This window comes from Desmodus rotundus, chromosome 5 (assembly GCF_022682495.2).
Source record: "Desmodus rotundus isolate HL8 chromosome 5, HLdesRot8A.1, whole genome shotgun sequence".
In the NCBI taxonomy this organism is placed as follows: Eukaryota; Metazoa; Chordata; class Mammalia; order Chiroptera; family Phyllostomidae; genus Desmodus; species Desmodus rotundus.
In genome coordinates, this window is record NC_071391.1 from 41610720 (window position 1) to 41626246 (window position 15527).

A 15527-nucleotide genomic window follows, 5' to 3' on the forward strand; every position below is an offset into this window, starting at 1 on the left:
GGGGCCCTCTGGTGCCCTCCAGAGTCACCAGGAACACTGAGCCTGAGCAGAAGGCTCTACGGGGGGTCAGCATGCCCCTCAGTGCAGATCAACACTCCCCACGGCCCAGAAGCAGGGCCTGAAAGAAGCAGCAAAGCAGAAACATCTCCTGCAGCCTGATTCCATCCGGGCAGGCTGGCTCAGCCCACAGATCACAGGAGGAGAGCTCTGGCCAGCAGCTGGCTTGAGGGGCGGAGTAAATTCCTGGAGACACACCCAGATCTGAGGCCAGAAACAAAAAGCAGGCTCTACTGCCCTGCAGTGCTGCTCTGCACCCTTCTTGCCTCTGGCCCTGCTCCAGGGTGTGGCAGGGGCCCCTGCCAGGCAAGGGTCTGTACCCAGAACCGTGGTAGTATGTGTTAATAAAGAACAGCCCTAGGGTTGCCGGGTAGGTAGGCCTTCTTATTTTTTCCTGTGTAAAAGCCTAAGAAAGTCAAATGAAGATTTCACACGTTTGCCTAGGATCCAAAGCAAATGAAACTGATTTCCTTCTCTGGGAAAAGTAGGGAATTACCATATGGTATGTGGTAAAGGTATTTCCGGGGCTCCAGGGAGGAAGATACCAGGGAGCTGTTTGGGGGCTGGTTGGAGAGGCGGGACATAGTCCCAGCCCCTGCCTAACCACCCCCCCTTCCCCTCTGGAGGGAGGCTGGGTGCCCTTCATAAGTTCCAGTGCGAGAGGAGGAAAGAGGCAACCCATGGCAACGTGACTACCTCTCAGCCGGGCTAACTCCCACCTGCCCACAGGAGCTGGCTCAGGAAGCAGCCTCTCCACTTCCCCACCTGCCCTGCTGTACTGAATGAACCACAGCTGGCGGTTTATATATCTGTCCTCTCTACCAGGCTGGAGGGCACAGGTCTGAGCCCTGACTCTGCTCTAACTTCCGTTCCTAGCACACTTCTTGCTATACACTAAGAATGGACACATTTTTTGAATGAAAGAATAAGGCCCAAATGGTAAGACTGGCAAGATAAGACTAAAGTTATACTTGGAGAAAATGAGTCTTAAAGGTCTGTTGTCCCAGCGTAAAGATGCTTGACTCGAAGAGGAAAGGACAGGGCTAATTTCACCTATTAACGCAACTCATGTATGATGAGTTGGTTGTGAGAAGCAGAAAGGGAAAGGGGGAGGGAGGGAGGAATCCAGACAAGCTGCAGCTAAATTCTTGACATTTTTATGGTATCCTCAAGTAGCAATTCTTACCTCAGCCTCTCCCGACTTTTTTAAACACCAAAGTACATTTTATTTCTTTGTAATTCAACTCAAAAATCCACAAAATAACACTCCAAAAGACCAGGAGCAGGGCAGTGTGTGTGGCTGGTGGGCTGAGTGAGATGCGATGGACAGAGGAGCGGCAGGCACCTTTGCACGCACTAACCCCCCAGGCGCAGCCGGCCCAGATGTGGCCCGGCAGTGCGCTGGCAAGCCAAGCCCTGGCTGCACTGTCTGACTCAGAAGGCCATCCCCTCCAGGGCACTTCTCAGTGGTCCACAGAGGGGCCTGGGGCATCAGACAGGCTCCTGAATATGTTCATAAAGTGTACACAAAGTACTAGTTACTTGTTTGTATAAATCACTATGTCTCTGAAAACAAAGTTTTCATCCAGAAGTGATCCACGACTCCCAGAAGATTGGAAGCCTGGATTTTATTTGGCCTAAGCAGTTACTCCTAAAGGTTTAGGCTGCCCTTATGAAGGAGGGGTGGGGGCGGGGTGGGGTTTCTGCTTCTGTTACACTGCCCCTTCCAGGTAGAGTCTCAGTCCCTGGACCCACCTCTGAAGACAGAAGTTCTCAGGAACCACCCAGGGTATAGAGGGGTCACTACAGTGGCCCTGACAGCCCTCGGGGCCTTTCCAAAACAGCTCACTCACTGGCAAGCAGACTCAATGCGCTGTGTCTGGCACGTGCGGCAGCCAGTGGAGGGGACCAGGCAGGAGACTAAATGTTTGGGGAGTGAAACCACAGCTAGGGGGACACAGTGGTCAGGTTTGAACAGGGGAGCTCATGTAGCTTACCCTCCTCCTCATCTCAGAGCCTAGGAGGGCACTTTGGGACAGTCACCTACTTGGCTGGAATCGCAGGTATGTGTGGGAATGAGTGGGGGTGGGGTTCCTGAGGTTTTGTGCCTCCTGCCGGCTGCCAGGGGTCAGTAGCATCTAATCAGGCACGTCTGTGGACCGAGAGGGGTCTTTCCGCTGACCTGTCACCTGAACCCTGAGCTCTAGCTCAGCCCTGAGTCTTGTCCTCTGGACCATGGTGACAGGTGCCAAGATACCCGTAGTAAATCTTTCAACAGGTGTGCCACACAGTGAGCCTGCTGTGTGGAAAGGAGAGGGGAGAAGAGGAGGTTGAGAGGGACGAGCTTAGGACATGGCTCCTTCAGGCTGACAAGGGAGCCCTGCTCGGAAACCACTGTCCTGGCCACTGCAGCCCGAGGTCCCCGCAGTGCACAAGCACAGGAGCCCACTGCCAAAGTGGGTCAGGCCAAGGGTCAGCACAGTTCTCCTCTAAAGGGCCAGAGGGCAAATGTGTCAGGCTCTGTGAGCCACATGGTCTACGTCACACTCGACTGCCACTTGCAGTGCAAAAGCAGCCAATACGTAAGCCGACGGGCGTGGCTGGGTCCCAGTGACACTTTATCCATGGGCACTGAAAATAGAATTGTACATCATTTTTGCATCACAATATATTTGGGTGGGGGATTTCCCTCAATCACTGAAAAATGTAAAAATCATTCATAGCTCATGGGGCTTACGTAAGAACTAGGCAGCGGGCACAGGCAGGCCACAGGCTGCAGACTGCTGGGCCAGGACAGTGCTTCCCCACCTACACTAAACCGCCTGGGCTGGAGGCAGATCTTGTGAAAACGCAGATTCTGACCCAGCAGGCTGAAATTCTGCATCGGGAACAAACTCCCAGGTGATGCTCACACTACTGGTCTCAGGACTGTATTTGAGTAGGTGACCCCCTTCAGAAGTTCCTTGAATCACAGGGTACTGAACCAGTTTGCCTGAAGGCAGGAATTCCCAGGAGCCTGCCTGCGGAGAGGGCAGCAGACTCCAGGGGTGTGGCTCTGGCAGGCCTTCTCTGACAGCTGGATGTCTGCATGCTCAGACCTCAAGCTCGCTAACCTGGCAACACCACCCACCATGTCCCTGGGGTCTGAGGCAGGAAATTGAGTGGGGAAGGATTTATTTGCTCTTTCACCAGTGTTTGCACATTCTTGGTCATTTATAAACATTGGTTCTTAGGGACAGAAATAGTCTCCTCAGGTCAGGCCTGGAGCCAGATCTCTAGAATTTAGTAGGGTACAAATTACTTTGGGGGAGGAAAAAGCCAATGTTCTAGAAAAATAAAACTGCTAACTTTGCAGTGACTGAAGGCCCCCAATGTGGGTGCTGTGCCAGGAAAAGTGTATTCAAAATTCCCCTCAGTACTAGGGGCTTCCCTAGGACAGGGTGTGGCAGCTGTGGGGTCAGGAAATGCCTCCTGAAAAGAGAGAGCCATCCTCATAGTGCCCCAGCGAAATTCTGACGTCTGAACAGACCTTGTCGCCATTGACAATGGAAGGTTAGGACCAGCCCTCAGCCCTCCTGTGTCCTCTCCCAGACCACAAACAGTGGGGGCCTCCCAGGTCTGCCCTTTGTCCACTGGGTTCCAAGGGAAATGGGAAAGAACTGTCTTTGCCAGCTGACCCAGGTGCACTGTCCAGCAGCTTGACTAATGAGGTGCTTATGTCATCTATTTAATTGATAAAAAAAGGTATTTTTATTTTGTAAAGCCCATCCATACCTTCTTCCTTATTATTTAGACTTTCCAGAATTTGTCCCTGACTCCCACCTAGTGGCTTCTTCCAGTACTGCATGCACACAACCCCACCCAACACGCCCACCAGCCCAGCCCAGAGCAGGAGCTCCTTGGGAGCAAAGCACAGGAAAGAAAGTAGCTAACACCTTTGCCTTTCTGAGTTCTCATTGAAGATCACACCTGTCACAGATGGAGGACAAGACACAGACTGGAAATGGGCTCCCACAGGCTCTGCTTTTTTTATTCTTGAAAAGTAAAAACAGGCACCAAATTTCTCCTTCTCTCTTTTAAAAGACAAAGGTTTTCCTATGAAACTTTCGTCTAAATTTTCAAAATGAAAATGTTCAATATGCATATATCCTGACCAGACTTTGTTCTGGGCCCTGGGTGGAGGATGAGATAGAGACCCAGTGAGAAACCCAAACTCACAGTTTATGATTCAAAAACCAGCTTTTTCTCCCCACCTTTTTTGCAACTCCTCTTGCTTTTCAATATGGTAAATAGATTTGCTTCCTTGGCCAGAATCAAAGATTGCAGGCTGAATCTGGCAGGATCGCCTGGGCTTTGTTTGAGGAGCTGGGAGCTGAGAAGCCGCCATCGGCGACGAGGAGGTTGAACTAATGGGAAGGGTGGCCATGTACCCTACTTGGCCTGGGTCTCTTTCTTTGTTTCTTGAGAGACTCATTAGGAAGGTAACTTAGGGCACCTGAACTGACCAGTAGGCTGTCCGAGGTGAGCACATATCCTGGATGGGGCCTAAGTCCCCCAGCTCAGCCAGGCCAGCAGAAGCGGCCCACTCAGGACACCCTACGCCACTCTGCCTGAGGTGCCAGCCTCCCCTGAGCCCTGACATTGCACAGCTGCACCTGGAGAGGCTCCCTAACCTGTCTGCACTCTGGAAACCAAAGGTCTAAACTGAGGAAGGTAAAGGCAGGTGCCTGCAGGAGGCCGCTCAATAGAGCCCCTCGACAAACTGTAGGACTGGAATGCTTGGCCGGTTTGTGCAGACAGACCATCAAACCATCTGTCATTTTTAGTAAGGAAATTGAATCCCAAAGGAGGCAAAGAGAGGCTCACCCAAAGCCACATAAGTAAAGTGGCAGAACGCGGGCCTTTTGAAGCATTCTTCACCCTGCCCAAGCACACTGACCAGGACACCTGCAACCTTGCAGGGGAAGGCCTGGGTCCCCGCTGCAGGCCAGGCCTGCTCCACGTATCCCACTGCAAAGAGGCCAGGGGGGTGGTGCGGAGTACAGCCCTCTGGAGGTTCTCTGCCAACGTCACCCCATGGAGCCTGGGCACTGCCCTGGTTTGCCCTCACTCTGCTGCTGCTGCTGCTGGGTGTGCCTGCCTGTCCTTGCACTTCATCTTGAGCCGCTGAAGCCTCAGGTCTTCCCCAAGGATTTACCAGACCCACATCCAATGCCATTAGACGGCACAACAGACTGGCGCCTGGCAGGAGATGAGAAGTGTATGTTCCAGACTGTCGGAGAAGTACCCAAGCTGCCCCATGCAGAGACTCTGCTGGCTCCGGCATCTCATGGGCATCTCCCAGGGACCTACATCACTAGTCACCACTGCGAGCCAGGCTGGCTCCCCTTCCCCACATCAGATAGGTGTCCCCAGCCCTGCAGGGCCCACTGGAAGCTGGCCGACTAGCCCCTGTATGACCGCTACCACCCCTCCTGGCCCTAGATCTGCCTAACCAGCCTCCACCCAGCGAAGCTGAGCAGATGTGGAAGAACAATGGGGACACTCCTTTCATCATCAAGGTATAGCCAGATTCCTGGAAGTGGTCACAGTGGCACCAGCCCCTTCTTGCCAGTGGCACAGTCAGCATCACTGATAAGCACCACTCTCCTTTCTTAACTTCAGGGCCATCTGGAGGGAGTCTGGGGCTCTGCACTAGAAATGACCATGTTCTCCCTCAGGGCATCATTGCACACTTCACCACAGGTCTAGAAAGTGGTTGCAGGGAGGGGAAGGAGGCTGCCCCTTTCTGGAACTCGGCTCGGTTCCCACCACAGCAGAGATGCCTCAGCCTTCCGGCCTGGGCCTCAGCTTCCTCCTCTGTGACCCTCTATGACCCTGAGGTTGGCCCTGTCTACCAAACACAGAGACAGCTCCTGAGGGTCACACTGCTGCCCTGTACCACAGCACAGGGCAGCCGCACCGCTGCTTCTCTGCAGGCCAGGCCCCAGCTCGCTCAGACTGCAAGACATCCCCTCTACTGGAGCCTAATGTGAAGCTCTCTGGTGCTCTACCAACTTTCCAGGGATAGACCCAGATGTCAGAAAGAGATACTGCTGCTAGAACAAGGGAATCCCCGTGTTCCTTTCCTAATTGAAGCCCCAAAGGATGTCCTCAGCTCAGAGAGCTCCACACAAACCCTTCAAGGCCAGGAGCCCACCTTCCCTCATTTTACTGGCTTCCAAGGGAGGGGAGACCCTGTTTTAGGCCTCAGAGCCCTGGAAACTCACTCACAGCCCCGGAACACTGAATCCTGGGCAGGCCTGCTCTACTTTGCCTTTAGGGTGAGTCTAACATGTTTATAATTATCCCCTCAGAGCGTACTTGCTCTGCCCAGCACTGTGTCCAGCCCTGCCAACATCCAGCAGAGGAGGAACCAGCCCTCCCCCCACCAAAAAAGCAGCACAGCTACCTACAGTCTTTTTGAGTTTGATGCACTAGAATCAGCCGCTTTCTTTCCACCGAAAATATATAGATGGGGGTCCAGGACCAGTCTGTCTGCTCTGTGTGCCATTCTAACCACCAACCAGTCCCCCATATCCACCACTGCCTCCTTTGCAGCCCCCATTTTCCTTGGGTACAACATATGCTGATATCTGTGCCTGAAGATCCGCAATCCCTGATGAATAGCAACAAGAGTAAACCACGTTTCCTGTCATGTGATCCTTCTCCTCCGGCCACAACTGATTGGCTCTTGCATGGACGTCTGACCCAAGGACAGCTAATCCAAAGTTGTATGTAAATTAAAACTCTTTAATTTCTTTTGTACTTAACATTCCTTTGTAGGCCTGGAGGACTTAGCTGAAAAATTATGAGCTAAGCTGATCTGATTCTCTCCTTCAGGAATTTGAGTTCACACACACTCACATATTCATGAAGAAAAAACATAAAAAGAATTTATCAATCAATAAGAATAAAATCAGACTTTAAGGACATGAGGCAGTTGTTCTGAGCTGTCTTCCTAGGGGCCACTCATTTCCCCCACTTCATCATGGTCCTGACAGAGGCCACCTCCCACTCCGGTGAATGAAAGTATCAATAATTGTTTCCCAGCCTCCCTTGCAGCTAAGGTATACACATGTGAACAAATGCTGACCACTGGGACCATACAGGAGTCTGCAGGAGGGTTTCAGAGAAAAGACTTTCCTTCCTAATTAAATAAAAATAAAAAGAACACATCCTACCTCTGAACACGGTTGTGTCTGCGTGAGGATGTGTTGCCTGGAGCTGCAGTAGCCATCCAGCAACTGCCGGGGACATGTCTGCGGGAAACCGACCCCCTGAAGATGGTGCGGCAGGAAGATGGGAAGAGCCAGAGCCCTTGAGGTCACCTCAGAGTTACTGATTTAACCCTGGAACACCCCCCTGCTCCCCATCTCGTTAGTGACATCTCATTAGTGACATATAAACCTCCTTATTGTTTATGCCACTCTACTGGAGAAAGAATCCCAACTGACAGAGATGTCACAGGCAGAGTTGGACCATGACGGGCCGCTGTATGAAAAAGCAGTAACTGAGGTATAGGACAAAGCCAGTTGTCTAAAGAGGTTAATGCAAACACTGACGAGATGCAGAGAGCAGGAATGAGAAGGCACATGGACTGTCCGCCTCATCCCTTCCGCTGCCTTACATTAGTTCCAGTTCCAATTCTAAGCCACATGTGATTGATTTTTTAAAGACTTCAGGTGAGTCCCTGTGGTTTGGGGCAGTGCTTCTCAAACTTGAATGTCTGTATGAATCCCCTGGCAATGGCTCCGAGGGCCTAGAGTAGGCGGTCCATACTCTGCACTTTTTCCTCTTCCCAGCTACCAAGGATGCCCAAGCTGCTGGTCCATAGACCACAATTTGAGCAGCAAGGGCTTCTAACTAAAAGTGCCAATCCGAAAAGCACCACAGGGTTTGTTTGTCCACTGCTGTAGATGCTCTTTCCACACAGACAGGACTGACTATGGAATGTGAGTGCCCCCAGATTGTAAAATAACTTCAAGTCTCCAAGACCTAAAATACAGACAGGCTGGCTCTGTCCAAAATCAAAACATTAACATTCAGTCCTGGTATAATGGAATGTTTATATGAACTTTTGACTCCAGAAAAGTACACCATTCATAGGTCGTTGATGGCCATAATTACTCTAAAAGATTTATGAATGCAACAATTTTTAGGAAAATCTCCCCAAGGGAAGGTATTTCCCCAACCATTGTAAATACCCCCAAAAGAGATCTGTAAATCTGAACACAAGCTGTTTTTGCAACGAATCCTGCAAAAACCAATAACTACATTGACTGTCTTTGAATAAAAAGAAAAGTTTTGAATCTTCTTGGGTAAATTATAAAAGTTAGATCAGCATTTCACGACACACTAAAAACACTGCAGATGAACTGGAGTTAACCGTAAGATACAAATCAAACCACAAGCGTACCGAAGGAAGATGAAGGTGAATATTATTTGACCCGAGGCTGGGAAAGGCTTTTCTAGAGATAAAGTGGAAACCCAAACAGGAAAGACTGATTGTGAACTACTACAATCCTTTTAAATTCCACATCTCAGAAAGCACCATACACATTTAAAACATTTAAAAACAACACGAGGAAAATATATGTTGCAAATAAAACAAAGAGCCAATAATAAGGGTCATTTAAACATTGGGTTGGCCAAAAAAATCCATTTAGTTTTTTCTGTAAAGTAAAAGACACATTTTTCATTTTCACAAATAACTTCATTGATTTGGATATTTTGAGTATGTTGGCTCTCTCCCTCTATTGGTTTCTAGTGGGTGGAGGCCAGGGGTGCTGCTAAACATCCTCCAATGCATAAGACAGCCCCACAGCAAAGAACTGTTCGGCCAAAATGTCAGTAGTACCAAGAAACATCACAAACCACTTTTGACATGTTTGATCAATCACAGCACCTTCTCCATACACTGCACAAATCCTTCTTTGCATTTCAGTTGTATTTTTACCTTTCTCGAAATAATAAAGCATAATACGCCAAAATGTTGTGTATACTCCTCCATCTTCAATATTAATATGGCTGCATATAAATTCACCAATTTTGATACGTTTTTTTAAAAAATGCATGCTGATATGACAACAGTCACAGTACAATCTAATAAAATTGTTTCAAATGAAGTTAAAGACAAATAAGCACTTTAGAACCATCATACGGAAAAAAACTAAACGAACTTTTTGGTCAACCTATTACATGAAGAAAGCATTAAAATTCTAATCGAAACAAAGCATAGAATTTGAAAAGAAGAGTAGGGTAGATGCAATCAGGGACCGAAAGGGATCTCTGGGGTATGTCCTAAAAAAATACTGGAACTAATTTTTAACCTGTCCCTTAAAAACTCAAAAATAGAATTTACATACATTATGACATTACTGCATAGGTGAATATGTACATGCAGAAAATAAACTTTTTTCAGATAGGGGTATGAGATCAACACTTCAGAGACCATTCAGAGAATAAATACTAAGCTAATGAAAAAAATGCTTAACCTTCCTACTAAACAAAGCCAGGCAACAATGATAAAAGGACAACATTTCCCTATGAAATTAGTAAAGCTGTTTCATTTTTTTAGTTTTAGTGATTATTGTTTATCAGGGTGCACAGAAGCCTCACTAATGAAAATATAAATTAGTAAAATTGTTCTAAAAAGTGGTTTGGAAAAATGTGTCAAAGATGTTAATACCTTTGGATCAGAGGTGCCAGATTTAGCAAAGTGCATAGGACATATTTATTAAAAATTATTTGTTGCTTCTCTAAAATTCAAATTTAACTGAGCATCCTGTATTTTGTCTGTTAAGCCTACTTCAACTCTGTAATTCCACTTTCAGACTCTTCATTACGGAAATACCTACACAGAAAGAAAAATATTTCTGGACAAATACATTCCCTGCCATGTATTTGAGAATGATTAAAAACAATTGAAAGGCCAATCTAGAGACATGGTCACACATTCAGGCACATCCATACAAGGTGAAAATATGTAGTTGCTGTACAGTAAAGAATAACACACCAGCTCTTCTCTGTACTCCGGGCAGACTGGGGCTGCTGGGGAAGATGCGCCAATGAACCTCTCGGTTCCGTGCGGTAAGGTCCAGAGCAGAGCTGCGATGGGGCATTTAAAATAAAAAGGTGCAAAACTGCTCTGCAGCCTAATGAAATGTTCAGGGAACTGCGGAGAAAGCTGGGAGTTACCAAAGGGGCCCAGGCACATGGTGACAGGCCAGCCCAAGGACAGAGAGAGTTAGCAAGTGACTCTCAGAGAGGGATTATGGTGGATGGACATTGGGAATGGTGATATCCGATATCCAATACTTGGTTTCATGTTTTGTTTTCTGCACTGGAATATTCTTCATGTAAGTCCACTATCTCTTATCTACAATTCTAAAACTCACAAAAACTCTGAAAACCAAGTTTGTTTGTTTTATTAAAAATAATGTTGGTGCCAAACTTAACTGGCAGCATATCCGACCTGAACTGGCAGGAGAATATGTATAGTCTTTCTTCATCCCGTTTCATGTGGATGCTCGCAAGTTTTCTGAAGAACTGTTCATGTGTTTCCTGCCCTGTATCTGCTAGAGATGGTATAAGTTATATACCACTGTCTCACCTTTCCACAGTTTAATAGTTCTGAGTTCTAAAACACACCTGGACCCAAGGGCTTCAGACTGAGGGACTATGGACCTGTCATAAAACTATCTTTAAACACTGCAGCCTGACTCAGCAGTGCAAGCAGGAACAGAGAGAGGGTGGGCATCCACGCCCGGAGTAAAGGGGGCTATGGGAGCCACAGGTATCCAGGGAGGTGGGCAAAAGATGGCCAGAGGTGACTGGAGAGAAGCCAGGATCAGCGTTGTGGAGGTTGGGGTACAGTCACAGCAGAGGGCTCCTCATGGAACTCTAGGGAAGCAGAGGGCCCCCCTTCAGCTGTGGGAGAGGAGCGAGAGAACTAACTACTGAAGCTGTTCCCCCGGCAACTCCCAACCACGGTTAAAGGAGTGAGTGGTGAGCAACGAGGGTTTCTGTCTGTTATCAGCACAAGTCTGAGAGGCCCACCAAGGACTGTCTTCATTTGGGGAGGAAAGGAGAAGAGGGTTTTCAAACCTGAACTGCAACAGGCCCACCTGAGACCCATCCTTCATAGGAACCTTCTCTGCCTTCCTCTCTAAGAAGTATCTGGTTGTATTACTTTCCTATCGCCGCGTTAACGAGTTACCACAAACTAAGTGGCTTATAGCAACACAAAGTATTTATCTTACAGGTCTGGGAGTCAGAAGTCCAAAATGGGTCTCACTGGGTTAAAATCCAGGTGCTGGCAGGGCTGGTCCTTCTGAGGGCTTCAGGGGAGGGTTCCCCTTCCCAGCTCTGAGCAGCTGCCTGCATCCCTGGGCTCCTGGCTACTTTCCATCTTTAAAGCCAGCAGCAGAGGGGTGAATGACGTGACTCTGACACTGACTCCGCCTCCCCCTCCCACTGACAAGGGCTCCAGTGATTACATGGGGCCTGGATGATCCAGGCTACTTGCCCCGTTTTAAACTCAGCTGATCAGCAACCTTAATTCCACTCATTACCTTCCCCTTTGCCACGTAACGTAACATATTCACAGGTTCTAGAAATTCGTATGGAGACACTTTCCCCTACCACATGGATTACCTATATACAGAGTACCAGGCAGAGGGCCTGTCACAGGTGGCAAACACAAGGCCCGCGGGCTAAATCCGGCCCTCCACCTTGTTTGATCCAGCCCAGCACCTTGTTTCTGCCCAGCGGCAGCACCCAGCTCTCGCTTAACTGTTAAGAGCAGTTACATTTACACAGTCCTAAAATTACATTCAGCTCTTTGAAGGCAACCGTAAGACTGATGTGGCCCCCAGTGAAAATGAGTTTGACACCCCTGACCTATGTAATCAAAATACTGAATAACATGTATAATGAAGACTGCTTCAGTGTTCAGAGAAAGGCATGGGGATGAGACTGTTGACAGAGGCCTCTTGAGCAGAAAGCAGGTAAGGACATCTGGGATGGAACCCGTAACAAATGACATGGCTCTGGACAGGGGCCTCAACCTCCTGGGTCTCTGGTTTCCGTCATTAAGCCCTCCCTCCCCACCCAGTGGTCCCATTCCTGCCTTCCTCACTCCATGTGAGCTTTCCAATTTTGACTCCAGTTTGCAGGCCCCTAGCTTTAGAAGACTGCATCCCAGCTTATATCCTCCACCTCAGCGTAGATAATCACATGCTTCCTCTGGCTCCCAGGTGCCTCTCTCCAGCCCTGGAGTGATTTCACTCCAGATTAACTCCTCAGTGGGCTATCTTCTCACCTGACCCACTTCCAGATGTTACTGGTCTCTTAATGTTGACCAGCTGGCCTCCACAGGGAGCGAGATGAGTAACCAAAGCCACATGTTTACAGCTGTGGTTACTCATCTGCTGCCCTTAGAGACTAGCAGGTGTGCAGGCTCGATCTACAATGAGCAGGAGGAGAGTAAGGAAACCTGCATTCACTCTAGGGACGAGAAGCATTTCTAGGGCAAGGAGCTCTGAAGTTAGGATAACAGTAGAGGAATGAATGAGGTAACAAAGGTCTCGTCTGTTGTAAGGAAAAAGGAGCGGGGGATTCAGCCGGGGGAAGACACCCCAGCTAGGGACTGTAACTCGGTGAGCGGTCCATGTAATCCAGAGGGGAGAAGCCTTCCACATCTGCTCTTCTCTGGCCCTGGATTTCCCTTTCTCAGGACGGGGGATGGAGTACACAGGTGGGCCGACTGTGTAGCATAAGCTGTGTGACTGGGTCCTACCCCTTCCCTGTGGGAACTGACTAAAGCTGCACTGGCAGCAGTTGAAGACAGGAAGGTGTGCAGATGAAGTAACATGCCCAGGCAGTGGTGGCATTTCTTGGACTCCGTGATTATGTTCCCCAGCAGTTCCCCAAATAGGCCATGGGCCCACTCACCAAGCTCTCCTCGAACCACTCCTTTATGTAGGCAGCTGTGGGGCCTGGGATCTGGCTCAGGAGTGCTGCTCTCTCCTGAGGTTGCTCCAGCATCTCCAGGGCCAGCCTCAGGTCCTCAACGAGATGGAGCACTGGGAAGGGATTCAAGTAGGAGGCCGGCGAGGTCAATCCAGGCTCACAGGTACCATCACTAATATCTGCACCTGTTTTCGTGCCTAAAACGACAGATGGGGGGAATCTAGGTAAGAAGAGTAGACATCATGGGCAGGGAGCTGGTAAAGAGCAAAGGTAGTGAAAGGGGAGGGGGAAGGGATGGATAAGAAGCCTCGGCAGAATCACTCACAAAGTAAACTCTGTAGAAATCATCTTCAGTCCTGGGCTGGGTGTGATGGGAGGAGACCTGTCAGAGGCAGGTAACTGTGCCCACTGGGGCTAACATATGGACCTCACGCCATTAGACACCTGGGAAAACACAGCCAGCCCTTACCACCTACCAAAAACATGCTAGCTAAAACAATGAGATGCCATTCTTCACCTTTCAGATTAATAATCTTGCTTTCATTTAAATTAATGTGATAGGCTGTCTGCATATATAACCACCAAACATCCCTCCCATCCCTGCATGTGTGCTCCCGTCCTTTCACCCCCAGGTGGTTCCCGACTCTGGGCTGCCCCAGTGATGCGCCCTGATCAGGAGAACGCAGCAGGAGTGACGCTGTGTCCGTGCTGGTGAGGGTTCAGTGAATCGGACTCGCTTTCTGGATTTTCCCAAGTTGGCAAACTCTGTATCCACTGATGTGCTCATACTTTAAACCTGCATTAATCACTCTATAGACCCACTTCGCATCTCCCCACTACAGACAGGAAGTCTCTGAGGGCAGAGTCCCTGTCACAGTTAGCTGGGTTCCTAGCGCCATGCCCCTGCCCAGCAGATGTTGAAGGGGAATGGGGCTGAGTGTCCGCACAGATGCCTGGATGAGCAGCTAAGGGGAAGAGTGCTTACACTTCCTCAGCAATCTGGGATATTGGGTCAGCCCTTTCTAATTTGATATGTCCCAAATAGGACAGTTTTTCCCTTTTTAAACTCCACCATTTAAAAAAAAAAGTCTTATTCTTTTTTATTTAAGTACAGTGATATATTTTTCAAACCAAAACTGGGGCGACACAATCTCATAAAGGATTTTTGTGCTTCTTTCAGCAGCAAGAAACACTTCAGAAAGTATGGTTTAGATGGTGGAATTTCTAGGGCATTTGAACTGTTTATAAGGCCAACAGATGGAAAATATGGGCTGTAGGGCCACCCCATCCACAGTCACACTGCAGGCCTGATGTCTAATCCCAGGTCCCTTTACTCTTCTAAGAGCCAATTTCCTACTCACCATGGCAGTCTCTGGAATGAGAAATCCACACAGACGGAAACAATTACCATTTGATTGCCGGTTTGCTTTCTCAAAGTGCAGGATAGAAGGAATAGTGGATCGCAGTCCACAAACAAGTCCTGGCTCTGGGGAGCTTGGAGACCGCCTGATTACCCACACTCGGGTGTGTGCTCCGCACTCTCTGGAGACCAGGAGGACCCCACCAAATTCGGATAAGAAAACGGACAGAAGCACAAGACCCCTAATCTCCACACAACTGCTGAGTGACCCCTCTCTGTCCTGGACATACTCCAACACACACACACACGCACCCCTTTATAAATGCAGAATGAGTCAGGCCACAGGCAGGTGGTAAGACTGAGACTCTCAATAATCTTCTATCACTCTGTGGTCTTAGACAACATAAAACAGAAAGGTAAGTGCACACATACCTTTATACCAGTAATTAGAATAGTTATAAATGCATTAAACTCAATTATTCAAACTCAAAAATTTCAATAATGGAATAAATAATGGAATAAAAGAAATCCAGTTCTTTGATGTTATCAAGAGAGATGTACAAAAATTGTGACACTGAGTGATTAAAATATGAAGTGTTCAAAAGATAAAATAAAACATTCCATACATTGAAGTAGGGGTGTTGATCAGACTATGAAAACAGCCACACATACACACACAAATACACTATCACTGGATACGATGAGAAAACTAATTTTAAAATGATCTAAATAGTCCTATAGAAAATTGAACCATAATTTAATTTTTTTCACAGTGAAAATACCAGGCCAAATGCTTTTACATGGACTTCAGGTCAAGAGGGCAGCGTTGGGAAACACAGCTCGCCTCCAGGCACAACCACATCAGGATGACAACTAAAATATAGAGCAACTCCACTCAGAACCATCAGAAATTGAGCTGAATGAAGTCTGACAACTACGGAATTAAAGAAACCACATCCATCCAGACCAGTAGGAGGGAAGGAGACACGAAACAGGCTGGTCCCACATCCACGTGTGGTGGATAAAAATTCGGGAGAGAGATCTCAGAAGCAAGGAGTCCTAGTCCCACACCAGGCCCCCCAGCACAGAGTACCAG

The 15527-nt window shown here is 48.3% G+C and overlaps 1 protein-coding gene across 5 annotated transcripts in view; it reads right to left on the reverse strand.

Moving 5' to 3' along the window:
* PPFIBP2 (PPFIA binding protein 2) overlaps positions 1-15527 on the reverse strand; it is a 130347-nt gene that overhangs the window by 74211 nt on the left and 40609 nt on the right. For all 5 annotated transcript variants that reach the window (XM_045194000.3, XM_024559086.4, XM_045194004.3 and 2 more), the window contains one exon: positions 13054-13268. In XM_045194000.3, the coding sequence (XP_045049935.1) occupies positions 13054-13268 (215 nt within the window). The remainder of the gene's footprint in view (positions 1-13053; positions 13269-15527) is intronic.